This window comes from Salvelinus alpinus, chromosome 14 (assembly GCF_045679555.1).
Source record: "Salvelinus alpinus chromosome 14, SLU_Salpinus.1, whole genome shotgun sequence".
In the NCBI taxonomy this organism is placed as follows: domain Eukaryota; kingdom Metazoa; phylum Chordata; class Actinopteri; order Salmoniformes; family Salmonidae; genus Salvelinus; species Salvelinus alpinus.
The window spans coordinates 48586115-48603012 of NC_092099.1; the positions used below are offsets into that span (position 1 = coordinate 48586115).

At 43.2% G+C, this 16898-nt stretch overlaps 1 protein-coding gene across 1 annotated transcript in view; it reads right to left on the bottom strand.

Moving 5' to 3' along the window:
* Positions 1–16283, bottom strand: part of LOC139539001 (contactin-associated protein-like 5) — a 149856-nt gene extending 133573 nt beyond the window's left edge. Inside the window, exon 1 of the mRNA XM_071341645.1 lies at positions 15757–16283. Within this exon, the coding sequence (XP_071197746.1) occupies positions 15757–15829 (73 nt within the window). The 5' untranslated portion in view covers positions 15830–16283. The remainder of the gene's footprint in view (positions 1–15756) is intronic.
* Positions 16284–16898: the final 615 nt, after the last annotated feature.

The following is a 16898-nucleotide window of genomic DNA, read 5'->3' on the forward strand; positions in this document are numbered from 1 at the left end:
TTTACTGGTTCTAATAGCAGACCTATAAGCTTGCTGCCAGCTCTTAGCAAAATGTTGGATAAAATGGTGTTTGATCAAACACAATGCTATTTCTCTGCAAACAAATTAACAACAGACTTTCAGCATGCTTATAGAGAATGGCACGCAACATGTACTGCACTGACACAAATGACTGATGATTGGTTGAAAGAAATTGATAATAAGAAGATTGTGGGAGCTGTACTGTTAGATTTCAGTGCAGCCTTTGATATTATTGACCATAACCTGTTGTTAAGAAAACATACAGTATGTGTTATGGATTTTCAAGTTCTGCCATATCGTGGATTCAGAGCTATCTATCAAATAGAACTCAAAGGGTTTTCTTTAATGGAAGCTTCTCTAATGTCAAACATGTAAAGTGTGGTGTACCGCAAGGCAGCTCTCTAGGCCCTCTGCTCTTTTCTATTTTTACCAATGACCTGCCACTGGCATTAAACAATACATGTGTGTCCCATATACGCTGATGATTCAACATATACAAAGAGTTGCAGTCTGTTTTGGAATGGGTGGCCAGTAATAAACTGGTCCTGAACAAATCTAAAACTAAGAGCATTGTATTTGGTACAAATAATTTCTTAAATACTAGACCTCAGCTGAATCTGGTAATGAATGGTGTGGCTGTTGAACAATTTGAGGAGACTAAATTACTTGGTGTTACCTTAGATTGTAAACTGTCATGGTTAAAACATATAGATTCAATGGTTGTAAAGATTGGGAGAGGTCTGGCCGTAATAAAGAGATGTTCTGCTTTTTTGACACCACACTCCAAAAAGCAACTTATGCAGGCTCTGGTTTTGTGTAATCTTGATTATTGTCGAGTCGTGTGGTCCAGTGCTGCAAGGAAAGACCTAGTTAAGCTGCAGCTGGCCCAGAACAGAGCGGCACATTTTGCTCTTCATTGTAATCAGAGGGCTGATATAAATACTATGCATACCAGTCTCTCTTGGTTAAGAGTTGAGGAGAGACTGACTGCATCACTTCTTCTTTTTATGAGAAACATTGTGTTAAAAAAATCCTAAATTGTTTGCATAGTCAACTTACACACAGCTCTGACACACACACTTATCCCACCAGACATGCCACCAGGGGTCTTTTCACAGTCCCCAAATCCAAAACAAATTCAAGAAAGCGTACAGTATTATGTAGAGCCCTTATTGCATGGAACTTCCTTCCATCTCATTTTGCTCAAATGAACAGAACTTGGTTTCAAAAACAGATTAAGCAACACCTCTCCCCTATTCGACCTAGATAGTATGTATGCATTGATATGTACAGTTGATATGTACAGTTTACATAAACTTAGGTTGGAGTCATAGAAACTCGTTTTTCAACCACTTCACAAATTACTTGTTAACAAACTATAGTTTGGGCAAGTCGGTTAGGACATCTACTTTGTGCATGACACAATACATTTTTCCAAAAATTGTTTACAGTCAGATTATTTCACTTATAATTCACTGTATCACAATTCCAGTGGGTCAGACGTTTACTTACACTAAGTTGATTGTGCCTTTAAACAGGTTGGAAAATTCCAGAAAATTACGTCATGGCTTTAGAAGCTTCTGATAGGCTAATTTGAGTCAATTGGAGGTGTACCTGGCGATGTATTTCAAGGCCTACCTTCGAAATCAGTGCCTCTTTGCTTGACATCATGGGAAAAGCAATAGAAATCAGCCAAGACCTCAGAAAAGAAGTTGGAGACCTCCACAAGTCTGTTCATCCTTGGGAGCAATTTCCAAATGACTGATGGTACCACGTTCATCTGTACAAACAATAGTGCGCAAGTATAAACACCATCGGACCACGCAGCCGTCATACCACTGGTGGTTGTGGAGGCTGCACCTGCTGTAATAGTTTGCAAGCCCTATTTGCTTATTTCCTTATACAGCTGACTGAGTGCGGTCTTAATGCCAGCATCTGTCTGTGGTGATAAATAAACAGCCACGAAAAGTATAGCTGAAAGCTCTCTAGGCAAGTAGTGTGGCTGCAATTTATCACAATATACTCCACTTCAGGCGAGCAAAATCTAGAGACTTCCTGAGATTTTGTGCACCAGCTGTTGTTTACAAATATGCGTAGACCGCCCCTTTCATCTTACGGGAGTGTGCTGTTCTATCTTGCCGGTGCAGCGTGTGCAGCCAGTATCCCGCTAGCTGCAAATCCATGTCGTCATTCAGCCACAATTCCATGAAACATAGTATATTACAGTTTTTGATGTCCCGTTGGTAGGTTATTCGTGATCGTACCTCGTCTAGTTTATTGTCCAATGATTGCACTTTGGCGAGTAGTATTGACGGTAATGGCAGCTTTCCCACTAGCCTTTTTCGGGTCCTGACCAGGAATCCGACTCTTTGTCCTCTGTACCTGGGTTGCTTCCTCTTGCAAGTAATGTGGATGTCGGCCCTGCCAGGTGTGTTTGGAGGATGTCTTGTTTGTTGAAGAAAAAATCTTTGTCTAATCCGAGGTGAATGATCGCTGTCCTGATATCCAGAAGCTATTTTTTGCCGTAAGATACGGTTGCAGAAACGTTATGTACAAAATAAGTTACAAATAACGCAGAAAATAAACACATAATAGCACAATTGGTTGGCTTCCCGTAAAACTGCTGCCATTTCTTCCGGCGCCATTTTCATTTACACCAGCTCTGACAGGAGGAATGGGTCAAAATTCCCACAACTTATAGTGGGTAGCTTGTAGAAGGCTGCACGAAACATTTGACCCAAGTTTAACAATTTAAAGGCAATGCTACCAAATACTAATTGAGTGTATGTAAGCTTCTGACCCACTGGGAAATCATTCTATCTACTATTATTCTGACATTTCACATTCTTAAAATAAAGTGGTGATCCTAACTGACCTAAAACAGGGAATTTTTACAAGGATTAAATGTCAGGAATTGTGAAAAACTGAGTTGAAATGTATTTGGCTAAGGTGTATGTAAACTTCAGACTTCAAAAAGCGGTCCTGCTGCTGGGTTGTTGCCCTCCTACGGCCTCCTCCACGTCTCCTGATGTACTGGCCTGTCTCCTGGTAGCGCCTCCATGCTCTGGACACTACGCTGACAGACACAGCAAACCTTCTTGCCACAGCTCGCATTGATGTGCCATCCTGGATGAGCTGCACTACCTGAGCCACTTGTGTGGGTTGTAGACTCCGTCTCATGCTACCACTAGAGTGAGAGCACCGCCAGCATTCAAAAGTGACCAAAACATCAGCCAGGAAGCATAGGAACTGAGAAGTGGTCTGTGGTCACCACCTGCAGAATCACTCCTTTATTGGGGGTGTCTTGCTAATTGCCTATAATTTCCACCTTTTGTCTATTCCATTTGCACAACAGCATGTGACATTTATTGTCAATCAGTGTTGCTTCCTAAGTGGACAGTTTGATTTCACAGAAGTGTGATTGACTTGGAGTTACATTGTGTTGTTTAAGTGTTCCCTTTATTTTTTTGAGCAGTGTATATATGAGGTTCTGTATTATGTTTAATGTTCTGTGTGGACCCCAGGAAGAGTAGCTGCTGCTTTTGCAACAGCTAATGGGGATCCTAATAAAATACCAAAAATCTCTCTCTCTCTCTCACTTCATAAACAGCTTGGAATTATTATTTCTATGTTCACAAACACTGTTCACGACACAAACTGTTCACACGCCTCTTGTTGGTGGAGAGAATTTAGCAGGTTTAAAGCTTATTTCCTGCAATTCTACACATTTTGTCATTGGGCGCAAAGAAAATAACCCTTTTCACTAGGTTAGCCAAAGAGTGTACCCTAACCCTAACCCCTAACCCTAAACCTAACCCTAACCCCTAACCCTAAACCTAACCCTAACCCCTAACCCTAAACCTAAACCTAACCCTAACCCTTTTCACTAGGTTAGCCAAACAGTGTGCTACAAAAGTAAGAAGAAAAGTCAGCCTTTACCTGTCGAGGAAATTGGATTACTTCACGGACATTGGGTGGAATTGTTTTCCTGTAACGGATTACAACCACCACGGAATCTTTTGGCTTCCGAAGAACATGAGGAAGAAAAACACATTTTCCGAGCCAAAATGCATGAATGATTGGCAGATCAACAGACCGTACAGTATGTGCACATGGTCAAATGGTTCATTGTGGAAGAAGTGTTTTACTGGAAATCACTATCTATGTTGTCTTTTAGACATTTGCTATACCTATTTATAACTTTATAAAAACTAAATATAGAAACTAACAGTAAACAATCTTGTGCTACTTATAAATCCTTAATTGCTAGAACAAAAGGTGCTTGAATGGAAATGTCACGTTTCATGCTTCAGGCCGATACAGATAGTTGACTCAAGACCAAATCCTTTAACTACAGGATGAGAAGATCAGCAGTTATCACAACTGATGTACGAGGTCATTGAACTGTTAGGCCATGAAATTAAATTAGCAACACACAAATGCACAGCAACAGTACCCATGCATGCATGCAACCAGTCAGTAACACACACACACAGAGAAAGGGTAAACAGCAAAGTGAAAGTGTTCTATTTTTGTCATCTGTTAGACACCCTGTAATTATTACACCCTGTAAGTATAACACCCTGTAGTATAACACCCTGTAGTATAACACCCTGTAATTATTACACCCTGTAAGTATAACACCCTGTAGTATAACACCCTGTAGTGTAACACCCTGTAATATAACACCCTGTAAGTATAACACCCTGTAGTATAACACCCTGTAGTATAACACCCTGTAACATAACACCCTGTAGTATAACACCCTGTAATATAACACCCTGTAACATAACACCCTGTAAGTATAACACCCTGTAATATAACACCCTGTAGTATAACACCCTGTAATATAACGCCCTGTAGTATAACACCCTGTAATATAACACCCTGTAGTATAACACCCTGTAATATAACACCCTGTAGTATAACACCCTGTAATATAACACCCTGTAGTATAACACCCTGTAATATAACACCCTGTAGTATAACACCCTGTAGTATAACACCCTGTAACATAACACCCTGTAACATAACACCCTGTAATATAACACCCTGCAATTATTACACCCTGTAAGTATAACACCCTGTAGTATAACACCCTGTAGTATAACACCCTGTAATATAACACCCTGTAAGTATAACACCCTGTAATATAACACCCTGTAGTATAACACCCTGTAACATAACACCCTGTAGTATAACACCCTGTAGTATAACACCCTGTAATATAACACCCTGTAATATAACACCCTGTAAGTATAACACCCTGTAATATAACACCCTGTAAGTATAACACCCTGTAATATAACACCCTGTAAGTATAACACCCTGTAATATAACACCCTGTAATATAACACCCTGTAATATAACACCATGTAGTATAACACCCTGTAACATAACACCCTGTAATATAACACCCTGTAGTATAACACCCTGTAACACAACACCCTGTAACACAACACCCTGTAATTATTACACCCTGTAAGTATAACACCCTGTAGTATAACACCCTGTAGTATAACACCCTGTAATTATAACACCCTGTAATATAACACCCTGTAGTATAACACCCTGTAGTATAACACCCTGTAACATAACACCCTGTAAGTATAACACCCTGTAGTATAACACCCTGTAATATAACACCCTGTAGTATAACACCCTGTAATATAACACCCTGTAATATAACACCCTGTAGTATAACACCCTGTAGTATAACACCCTGTAGTATAACACCCTGTAACATAACACCCTGTAATATAACACCCTGTAATTACAACACCCTGTAATTACAACACCCTGTAAGTATAACACCCTGTAGTATAACACCCTATAACATAACACCCTGTAATTATAACACCCTGTAATTATAACACCCTGTAAGTATAACACCCTGTAATATAACACCCTGTAATATAACACCCTGTAGTATAACACCCTGTAGTATAACACCCTGTAGTATAACACCCTGTAACATAACATCCTGTAATATAACACCCTGTAATTACAACACCCTGTAGTATAACACCCTGTAGTGTAACACCCTGTAATTATAACACCCTGTAACATAACACCCTGTAATTATAACACCCTGTAACATAACACCCTGTAATTATAAAACCCTGTAACATAACACCCTGTAGTATAACACCCTGTAGTATAACACCCTGTAATATAACACCCTGTAATATAACACCCTGTAAGTATAACACCCTGTAATATAACACCCTGTAAGTATAACACCCTGTAATATAACACCCTGTAAGTATAACACCCTGTAATATAACACCCTGTAATATAACACCATGTAGTATAACACCCTGTAACATAACACCCTGTAATATAACACCCTGTAGTATAACACCCTGTAACACAACACCCTGTAACACAACACCCTGTAATTATTACACCCTGTAAGTATAACACCCTGTAGTATAACACCCTGTAGTATAACACCCTGTAATTATAACACCCTGTAATATAACGCCCTGTAGTATAACACCCTGTAGTATAACACCCTGTAACATAACACCCTGTAAGTATAACACCCTGTAGTATAACACCCTGTAATATAACACCCTGTAGTATAACACCCTGTAATATAACACCCTGTAATATAACACCCTGTAGTATAACACCCTGTAGTATAACACCCTGTAGTATAACACCCTATAACATAACACCCTGTAATTATAACACCCTGTAATTATAACACCCTGTAAGTATAACACCCTGTAATTATAACACCCTGTAGTATAACACCCTGTAATATAACACCCTGTAGGTATAACACCCTGTAATTATAACACCCTGTAATTACAACACCCTGTAAGCATAACACCCTGTAGTATAACACCCTGTAGTATAACACCCTGTAGTGTAACACCCTGTAATTATAACACCCTGTAACATAACACCCTGTAATTATAACACCCTGTAGTATAACACCCTGTAATATAACACCCTGTAGTATAACACCCTGTAGTATAACACCCTGTAGTATAACACCCTGTAATATAACACCCTGTAATATAACACCCTGTAATATAACACCCTGTAATATAACACCCTGTAATATAACACCCTGTAACATAACAGGGTGAGGGTAAGCATTCTGTGCTGAGTTGAGTTCATTCCTATCCTTGAGTTTTGGGGTTTCAAATTTGGGGTGACGTATGGTGAGAATGACCCATAATGATCAGAGCACTGCCTGGGAGGAGGACAGTTCAACAGAAGCTTCACTTGATAAGACTGACCCTAACAGAGGAGAGCAGCAGGCCGGTCAAACTGAGGCACTAACACTGTAGTCTCCCACCACCAGGATGCCATCCAGCACCACGGAGAGCAACACAGTTACTGTCTGACTGGAGACATTCAACTGCTGATGATGATGCCTTCAATCCCAGCTAGCTAGTTTATGCTGGCTAGCTGACAACAACAGCAGCATGAAGCTAGTTAAAACTTGTAAAAGAAAGTGATGTTTATTTCGATGGATGAGGGAGAAATAATATTGGTCACAATCTGGATGTCACCGTGACAATTAGCTAACGTAACAACAAGCCGGTGCAAAATAAATGTGAATGACCAGTACAACGGTGTTATATCGAGGTGGTTGCCGACAAGTTGCTTCAAACCAGGCAGATCTAGGCTGTCACGTGTCACCGGCAGTAGCTATCGTGGCCAATTTGTTCCATCCCACTTGATTATATTTTGGATAGTAGGATAGCAGCCTACACGAGAAAAGAAAATGTAATATTGGTACTCATCTGGAATTCACCATGATATAGTCTACTGCTCAATGGGGAGAGTTTCACCATGATATAGTCTACTGCTCAATGGGGAGAGTTTCACCATGATATAGTCTACTGCTCAATGGGGAGAGTTTCACCGTAATATAGTCTACTGCTCAATGGGGAGAGTTTCACTGTGATATAGTCTACTGCTCAATGGGGAGAGTTTCACTGTGATACAGTCTACTGCTCAATGGGGAGAGTTTCACTGTGATATAGTCTACTGCTCAATGGGGAGAGTTTCAATGTGATACAGTCTACTGCTCAATGGGGAGAGTTTCAATGTGATACAGTCTACTGCTCAATGGGGAGAGTTTCAATGTGATACAGTCTACTGCTCAATGGGGAGAGTTTCAATGTGATACAGTCTACTGCTCAATGGGGAGAGTTTCAATGTGATACAGTCTACTGCTCAATGGGGAGAGTTTCACTGTGATACAGTCTACTGCTCAATGGGGAGAGTTTCACCGTGATATAGTCTACTGCTCAATGGGGAGAGTTTCACCGTGATATAGTCTACTGCTCAATGGGGAGAGTTTCACCATGATACAGTCTACTGCTCAATGGGGAGAGTTTCACCATGATACAGTCTACTGCTCAATGGGGAGAGTTTCACCATGATACAGTCTACTGCTCAATGGGGAGAGTTTCACCGTGATACAGTCTACTGCTCAATGGGGAGAGTTTCACTGTGATACAGTCTACTGCTCAATGGGGAGAGTTTCACCGTGATACAGTCTACTGCTCAATGGGGAGAGTTTCACTGTGATATAGTCTACTGCTCAATGGGGAGAGTTTCACCGTGATACAGTCTACTGCTCAATGGGGAGAGTTTCACCGTGATACAGTCTACTGCTCAATGGGGAGAGTTTCACCGTGATACAGTCTACTGCTCAATGGGGAGAGTTTCACCGTGATACAGTCTACTGCTCAATGGGGAGAGTTTCACCGTGATACAGTCTACTGCTCAATGGGGAGAGTTTCACCGTGATATAGTCTACTGCTCAATGGGGAGAGTTTCACCGTGATATAGTCTACTGCTCAATGGGGAGAGTTTCACCGTGATACAGTCTACTGCTCAATGGGGAGAGTTTCACTGTGATATAGTCTACTGCTCAATGGGGAGAGTTTCACCATGATATAGTCTACTGCTCAATGGGGAGAGTTTCACCGTGATATAGTCTACTGCTCAATGGGGAGAGATTCACTGTGATATAGTCTACTGCTCAATGGGGAGAGTTTCACCATGATACAGTCTACTGCTCAATGGGGAGAGTTTCACCGTGATATAGTCTACTGCTCAATGGGGAGAGTTTCACCGTGATACAGTCTACTGCTCAATGGGGAGAGTTTCACCGTGATATAGTCTACTGCTCAATGGGGAGAGTTTCACCGTGATACAGTCTACTGCTCAATGGGGAGAGTTTCACCGTGATATAGTCTACTGCTCAATGGGGAGAGTTTCACTGTGATATAGTCTACTGCTCAATGGGGAGAGTTTCACCGTGATATAGTCTACTGCTCAATGGGGAGAGTTTCACCGTGATATAGTCTACTGCTCAATGGGGAGAGTTTCACCGTGATATAGTCTACTGCTCAATGGGGAGAGTTTCACCGTGATACAGTCTACTGCTCAATGGGGAGAGTTTCACCGTGATATAGTCTACTGCTCAATGGGGAGAGTTTCACCGTGATACAGTCTACTGCTCAATGGGGAGAGTTTCACCGTGATATAGTCTACTGCTCAATGGGGAGAGTTTCACCGTGATACAGTCTACTGCTCAATGGGGAGAGTTTCACCGTGATATAGTCTACTGCTCAATGGGGAGAGTTTCACCGTGATACAGTCTACTGCTCAATGGGGAGAGTTTCACCGTGATATAGTCTACTGCTCAATGGGGAGAGTTTCACTGTGATATAGTCTACTGCTCAATGGGGAGAGTTTCACCGTGATACAGTCTACTGCTCAATGGGGAGAGTTTCACCGTGATATAGTCTACTGCTCAATGGGGAGAGTTTCACCGTGATACAGTCTACTGCTCAATGGGGAGAGTTTCACCATGATACAGTCTACTGCTCAATGGGGAGAGTTTCACCGTGATACAGTCTACTGCTCAATGGGGAGAGTTTCACCGTGATATAGTCTACTGCTCAATGGGGAGAGTTTCACCGTGATACAGTCTACTGCTCAATGGGGAGAGTTTCACCGTGATACAGTCTACTGCTCAATGGGGAGAGTTTCACCGTGATATAGTCTACTGCTCAATGGGGAGAGTTTCACCGTGATATAGTCTACTGCTCAATGGGGAGAGTTTCACCGTGATATAGTCTACTGCTCAATGGGGAGAGTTTCACCGTGATACAGTCTACTGCTCAATGGGGAGAGTTTCACCGTGATACAGTCTACTGCTCAATGGGGAGAGTTTCACCATGATACAGTCTACTGCTCAATGGGGAGAGTTTCACCGTGATACAGTCTACTGCTCAATGGGGAGAGTTTCACCATGATACAGTCTACTGCTCAATGGGGAGAGTTTCACCATGATACAGTCTACTGCTCAATGGGGAGAGTTTCACCGTGATATAGTCTACTGCTCAATGGGGAGAGTTTCACCGTGATACAGTCTACTGCTCAATGGGGAGAGTTTCACCATGATACAGTCTACTGCTCAATGGGGAGAGTTTCACCGTGATATAGTCTACTGCTCAATGGGGAGAGTTTCACCGTGATACAGTCTACCGCTCAATGGGGAGAGTTTCACCGTGATACAGTCTACTGCTCAATGGGGAGAGTTTCACCATGATACAGTCTACTGCTCAATGGGGAGAGATTCACTGTGATATAGTCTACTGCTCAATGGGGAGAGATTCACTGTGATACAGTCTACTGCTCAATGGGGAGAGTTTCACCGTGATACAGTCTACTGCTCAATGGGGAGAGTTTCACCGTGATATAGTCTACTGCTCAATGGGGAGAGTTTCACCGTGATACAGTCTACCGCTCAATGGGGAGAGTTTCACCGTGATACAGTCTACTGCTCAATGGGGAGAGTTTCACCGTGATATAGTCTACTGATCAATGGGGAGAGTTTCACCGTGATATAGTCTACTGCTCAATGGGGAGAGTTTCACCATGATATAGTCTACTGCTCAATGGGGAGAGTTTCACTGTGATACAGTCTACTGCTCAATGGGGAGAGTTTCACCATGATATAGTCTACTGCTCAATGGGGAGAGTTTCACTGTGATACAGTCTACTGCTCAATGGGGAGAGTTTCACCATGATATAGTCTACTGCTCAATGGGGAGAGTTTCACTGTGATACAGTCTACTGCTCAATGGGGAGAGTTTCACCGTGATATAGTCTACTGCTCAATGGGGAGAGTTTCACCGTGATACAGTCTACTGCTCAATGGGGAGAGTTTCACCGTGATACAGTCTACTGCTCAATGGGGAGAGTTTCACTGTGATACAGTCTACTGCTCAATGGGGAGAGTTTCACCATGATATAGTCTACTGCTCAATGGGGAGAGTTTCACCGTGATACAGTCTACTACTCAATGGGGAGAGTTTCACTGTGATACAGTCTACTGCTCAATGGGGAGAGTTTCACTGTGATACAGTCTACTGCTCAATGGGGAGAGTTTCACCATGATACAGTCTACTGCTCAATGGGGAGAGTTTCACCATGATACAGTCTACTGCTCAATGGGGAGAGTTTCACCGTGATACAGTCTACTGCTCAATGGGGAGAGTTTCACCGTGATACAGTCTACTGCTCAATGGGGAGAGTTTCACCGTGATATAGTCTACTGCTCAATGGGGAGAGTTTCACCGTGATACAGTCTACTGCTCAATGGGGAGAGTTTCACCGTGATACAGTCTACTGCTCAATGGGGAGAGTTTCACCATGATACAGTCTACTGCTCAATGGGGAGAGTTTCACCATGATACAGTCTACTGCTCAATGGGGAGAGTTTCACCGTGATATAGTCTACTGCTCAATGGGGAGAGTTTCACCGTGATATAGTCTACTGCTCAATGGGGAGAGTTTCACCGTGATACAGTCTACTGCTCAATGGGGAGAGTTTCACCGTGATACAGTCTACTGCTCAATGGGGAGAGTTTCACCGTGATACAGTCTACTGCTCAATGGGGAGAGTTTCACCGTGATACAGTCTACTGCTCAATGGGGAGAGTTTCACCATGATACAGTCTACTGCTCAATGGGGTGAGTTTCACCGTGATACAGTCTACTGCTCAATGGGGAGAGTTTCACCGTGATATAGTCTACTGCTCAATGGGGAGAGTTTCACCATGATACAGTCTACTGCTCAATGGGGTGAGTTTCACCGTGATACAGTCTACTGCTCAATGGGGAGAGTTTCACCGTGATACAGTCTACTGCTCAATGGGGAGAGTTTCACCGTGATATAGTCTACTGCTCAATGGGGAGAGTTTCACCGTGATACAGTCTACTGCTCAATGGGGAGAGTTTCACCGTGATACAGTCTACTGCTCAATGGGGAGAGTTTCACCGTGATACAGTCTACTGCTCAATGGGGAGAGTTTCACCGTGATATAGTCTACTGCTCAATGGGGAGAGTTTCACCGTGATATAGTCTACTGCTCAATGGGGACACAACAACACAGGGCAGTGTGCTTTGCTCCCGCTTGCCGCAGTAAGGAGAGAGAAGTAGCTAGATAGTGTAGTCAATATCAGGCCAGTAAGGAGAGAGAAGTAGCTAGATAGTGTAGTCAATATCAGGCCAGTAAGGAGAGAGAAGTAGCTAGATAGTGTAGTCAATATCAGGCCAGTAAGGAGAGAGAAGTAGCTAGATAGTGTAGTCAATATCAGGCCAGTAAGGAGAGAGAAGTAGATAGATAGTGTAGTCAATATCAGGTCAGTAAGGAGAGAGAAGTAGCTAGATAGTGTAGTCAATATCAGGCCAGTAAGGAGAGGGAAGTAGCTAGGTGGTGTAGATAATATCAGGCCAGTAAGGAGAGAGAAGTAGCTAGATAGTGTAGTCAATAGCAGGCCAGTAAGGAGAGGGAAGTAGCTAGGTGGTGTAGATAATATCAGGCCAGTAAGGAGAGAGAAGTAGCTAGATAGTGTAGTCAATATCAGGCCAGTAAGGAGAGGGAAGTAGCTAGGTGGTGTAGATAATATCAGGCCAGTAAGGAGAGAGAAGTAGCTAGATAGCGTAGTCAATATCAGGCCAGTAAGGAGAGGGGAGTAGCTAGATAGTGTAGTCAATATCAGGCCAGTAAGGAGAGAGAAGTAGCTAGATAGTGTAGTCAATATCAGGTCAGTAAGGAGAGAGAAGTAGCTAGATAGTGTAGTCAATATCAGGCCAGTAAGGAGAGGGAAGTAGCTAGATAGTGTAGTTAATATCAGGCCAAGGTGACAGCTAAAGCACATGTATTGTACTGATTTCCACCCAAAATGTACAACTATGGCATTAACGTCTACATTTTTGTAAAAAAAATTATAATAATACAATTACTCCGATAAAAATTGAATGATTCTGAACACTCTCCCAAGTTTCAAATTCTCTCTGAAGTTTCTACTTTTTAGCTACAAGCCTTAGCTAGCTAGCTGGGAAGGGCTCATCAGGACGACTAACTGAACTAGCTAGCTGGGAAGGGCTCATCAGGACGACTAACTGAACTAGCTAGCTGTGAAGGGCTCATCAGGATGACTGACTGAACTAGCTAGCTGGGAAGGGCTCATCAGGATGACTGACTGAACTAGCTAGCTGGGAAGGGCTCATCAGGATGACTGACTGAACTAGCTAGCTGGGAAGGGTTCATCAGGATGACTGAATGAACTAGCTAGCTGGGAAGGGTTCATCAGGATGACTGACTGAACTAGCTAGCTGGGAAGGGTTCATCAGGATGACTGACTGAACTAGCTAGCTGGGAAGGGCTCATCAGGATGACTGACTGAACTAGCTAGCTGGGAAGGGCTCATCAGGATGACTGACTGAACTAGCTAGCTGGGAAGGGCTCATCAGGATGACTGACTGAACTAGCTAGCTGGGAAGGGCTCATCCCGATGACTGACTGAACTAGCTAGCTGGGAAGGGTTCATCAGGATGACTGACTGAACTAGCTAGCTGGGAAGGGCTCATCCCGATGACTGACTGAACTAGCTAGCTGGGAAGGGTTCATCAGGATGACTGACTGAACTAGCTAGCTGGGAAGGGCTCATCAGGATGACTGACTGAACTAGCTAGCTGGGAAGGGCTCATTAGGATGACTGACTGAAGCAAATCCGTTCAACTCCACTTGACTCTTGCTGCGTGACAGCCATCATCAATTTGGGCACTAGGCGAGTCCGTATAGCTTCTCCCAGCCAGCCGTCGTTCCCAAGCCAATTCCCCAGCCAATTGCGTACACGTGTTGTTCATCAGCCAATCGCACACGCGGACGAAGGAGTCGCTAGCAAAAGAGTTTGCTTATGCTGCAGCCTTCGCTGTAAAATATATCGCGTTGAGGCGGTGCTTCCACTTACCACATTACTGTAGGTGGAGAAAGGAGGAAGGGTGCCACGTCACAGATTAAACAGGTGCCAGGCACAAACATTAGCAGCAGAGCCCAATACACAGCACTATTTGCCTTAACGTTAAACAAGGTTATAATGCATTCAATAATGCCATTTAGACAACAACTCCCTGTTTGAAACAAGGTTTCAAAGAATTGCACAGAAACAGTAAAGGGATTTAAAACTCCAGTGCTACCAAATCAATATCAGAGATTGATTACTAATTGAATTGCATTTATTTATCAAGTTTGAAATAAGCTATGAATTATGAATTGATATTATTTCTACTGAATACTGAACCTTTTCTGTTGACAACTCTTTGGTGACATCTGTCATATTGTACAGCAGTATTTTCCAACTCCAGTCCTCAAGTACCCCAACAGTACACATTTGTGCTGTAGCAAGGACTTGATGATGGAGTAGAATCAGGTGTGTTTGTTCGAGCCACAACAAAAAGATGTGCTGTTGGGGTACTTGAGGACTGAAGTTGGAAAATACTGCTGTACAGTTAACTGTTTAGATGAGGCTCTTTCATACTGTACTCTATGCTGTTTAGATGAGGTTCTGGCATACTGTACACTATACTGTTTAGATGAGGGAACATACAGTAGTGTTCAGAACTGTATCATTCCACTTCAAAATGATCAATTGTATCCTCTGTTCAAAGCTAATTCTGACCTCTAGTGTCAGCGGAGACATTCTAACACCGAATGTAGCCTACATACAGTATTTGCGCTTGACAAGCATGGTATGCTGCATGTGCTTCTCTGGCAGCATAGCCGTCCAGTCGAATTGGGTTCACATCACAGGTAGTAGGTATAGCGCACATGTATTGTGCCCTAGTGCGGTCCCTAAAATAACCCGTAGCCTACAACAAAAAAACAAAAATTGCCTATGTAACCCGATATACAGTGCTGCGTTTTCGCATGGGCTTCACAAATCCCGAGGTAGAAAAGTGCTGTTGAAAACTTAAATTCAAATATAGGCTCACAGATCCGTTAATACAGAACAATGTGCATTAATAACAATGTGAGAAAGATGGATCGATGCGACACATGTCATGTACATTCAAAATGGCACGTTCCACAACATGTCTCCCAAGAACATGAAGTGTAGGATATTCATTGATCTGAACAATCGATAAGTCGTCCACAAATGCACGAATAATCAGTTTAAATACACTGCAATTGTAGAGACAAAGGCACGTTATGGAAAACCGCTCTGAAGATTGTCTGACTGAGTAGTCAATCATACAGTATGTTAGGAGCAGAGGACGTGGCATTTTTTAAATTACTGCTGATTTAGGATTGCCAGAAAAAAAAAACGACCGTACAAACTTAGATAACAGAACCAACTCTCTTTTTACAATATATGTTGTAGTTTTGTCAAGTTACTTACAGTGACTGGCCGCTAGCGCAGTACTGAGGACGCCGAGCACGGTGAGATTGAAGGCAATGGCCAGAGATGACATTTCCACCTTGCTCGCCACAGATATCCAGGCTTCTGTATATCCTCAGTCTTTGAGTGAAAATAACTCCGATGGTGCCTCCGTGCAGTGTGGTATAATTCCAGCTGCTTCGACTTTACCTCTTAACTACAGAACCATCAAGAGGCAGGTCTGCCAGCGCGCGCACAACATCCTTTCCTAGTACGCTTACTCTGCTGCTGCTGCTGCCAATGCTCCGTCACATCGGTGCGTCTCTCTCTCTCTTTCCTTTTCTCTCTCGCTCGCTCTCTAGCTCTTTCTCATAAAAGCCTTTAATCAATTAGAGTTTATTTTTGCACATTCTGCACGATTTAGCAATGGTATAGCAAGATTGACATATTTTGCATTAGTTATTACAGTTGTTGAAGGTTGCAAAATATTTCAGAGGGACTGGGAAGGAGTGAGGGAATGGGGAGAGAGAGAGACTGGGTAGGGGAGAGGGAGAGGGAGTGGGGAGGGGAAAGGGACTGGGGAGTGGAGAGGGAGTGAGGAGGGGAAGGGACTGGGGAGGGGAGAGGGACTGGGGAGGGGGCCAGGGAGTGGGAAGGAGTGAGGGAATGGGGAGAGAGAGAGACTGGGTAGGGGAGAGGGAGTGGGGAGGGGAAGGGACTGGGGAGGGGAGGGGGCCAGGGAGTGGGGAGGGGAAAGGGACTGGGGAGTGGAGAGGGAGTGAGGCGGGGAAGGGACTGGGGAGGGGAGGGGGCCAGGGAGTGGGGAGGAGAGAGGGACTGTGGAGGGGAGAGGGAGTGGGACTGGGGAGGGGACAGGGGCGGGGGACTCTTCTTAACCAGAAACAACAATACCATGCACTCACTAGCGGTCAAAAGGTTGTTGGTGCTCCAAAGATACGATATGGTATTCTGTGGAGTGGAATTACAGTACAATTCAAAATTAAGCAATTTATTCCACACCAACATTTCCCCACAATGCACCATCATTTACAGTATGCTAGAGTAAAACATTTCAGAGTATTTTACTGTTGCTAATAACCCAAAATACTGTAAAAATAACAGTTTTCCATGACAGTGAATAACAAGCTGCTAGCAGGCCTGGC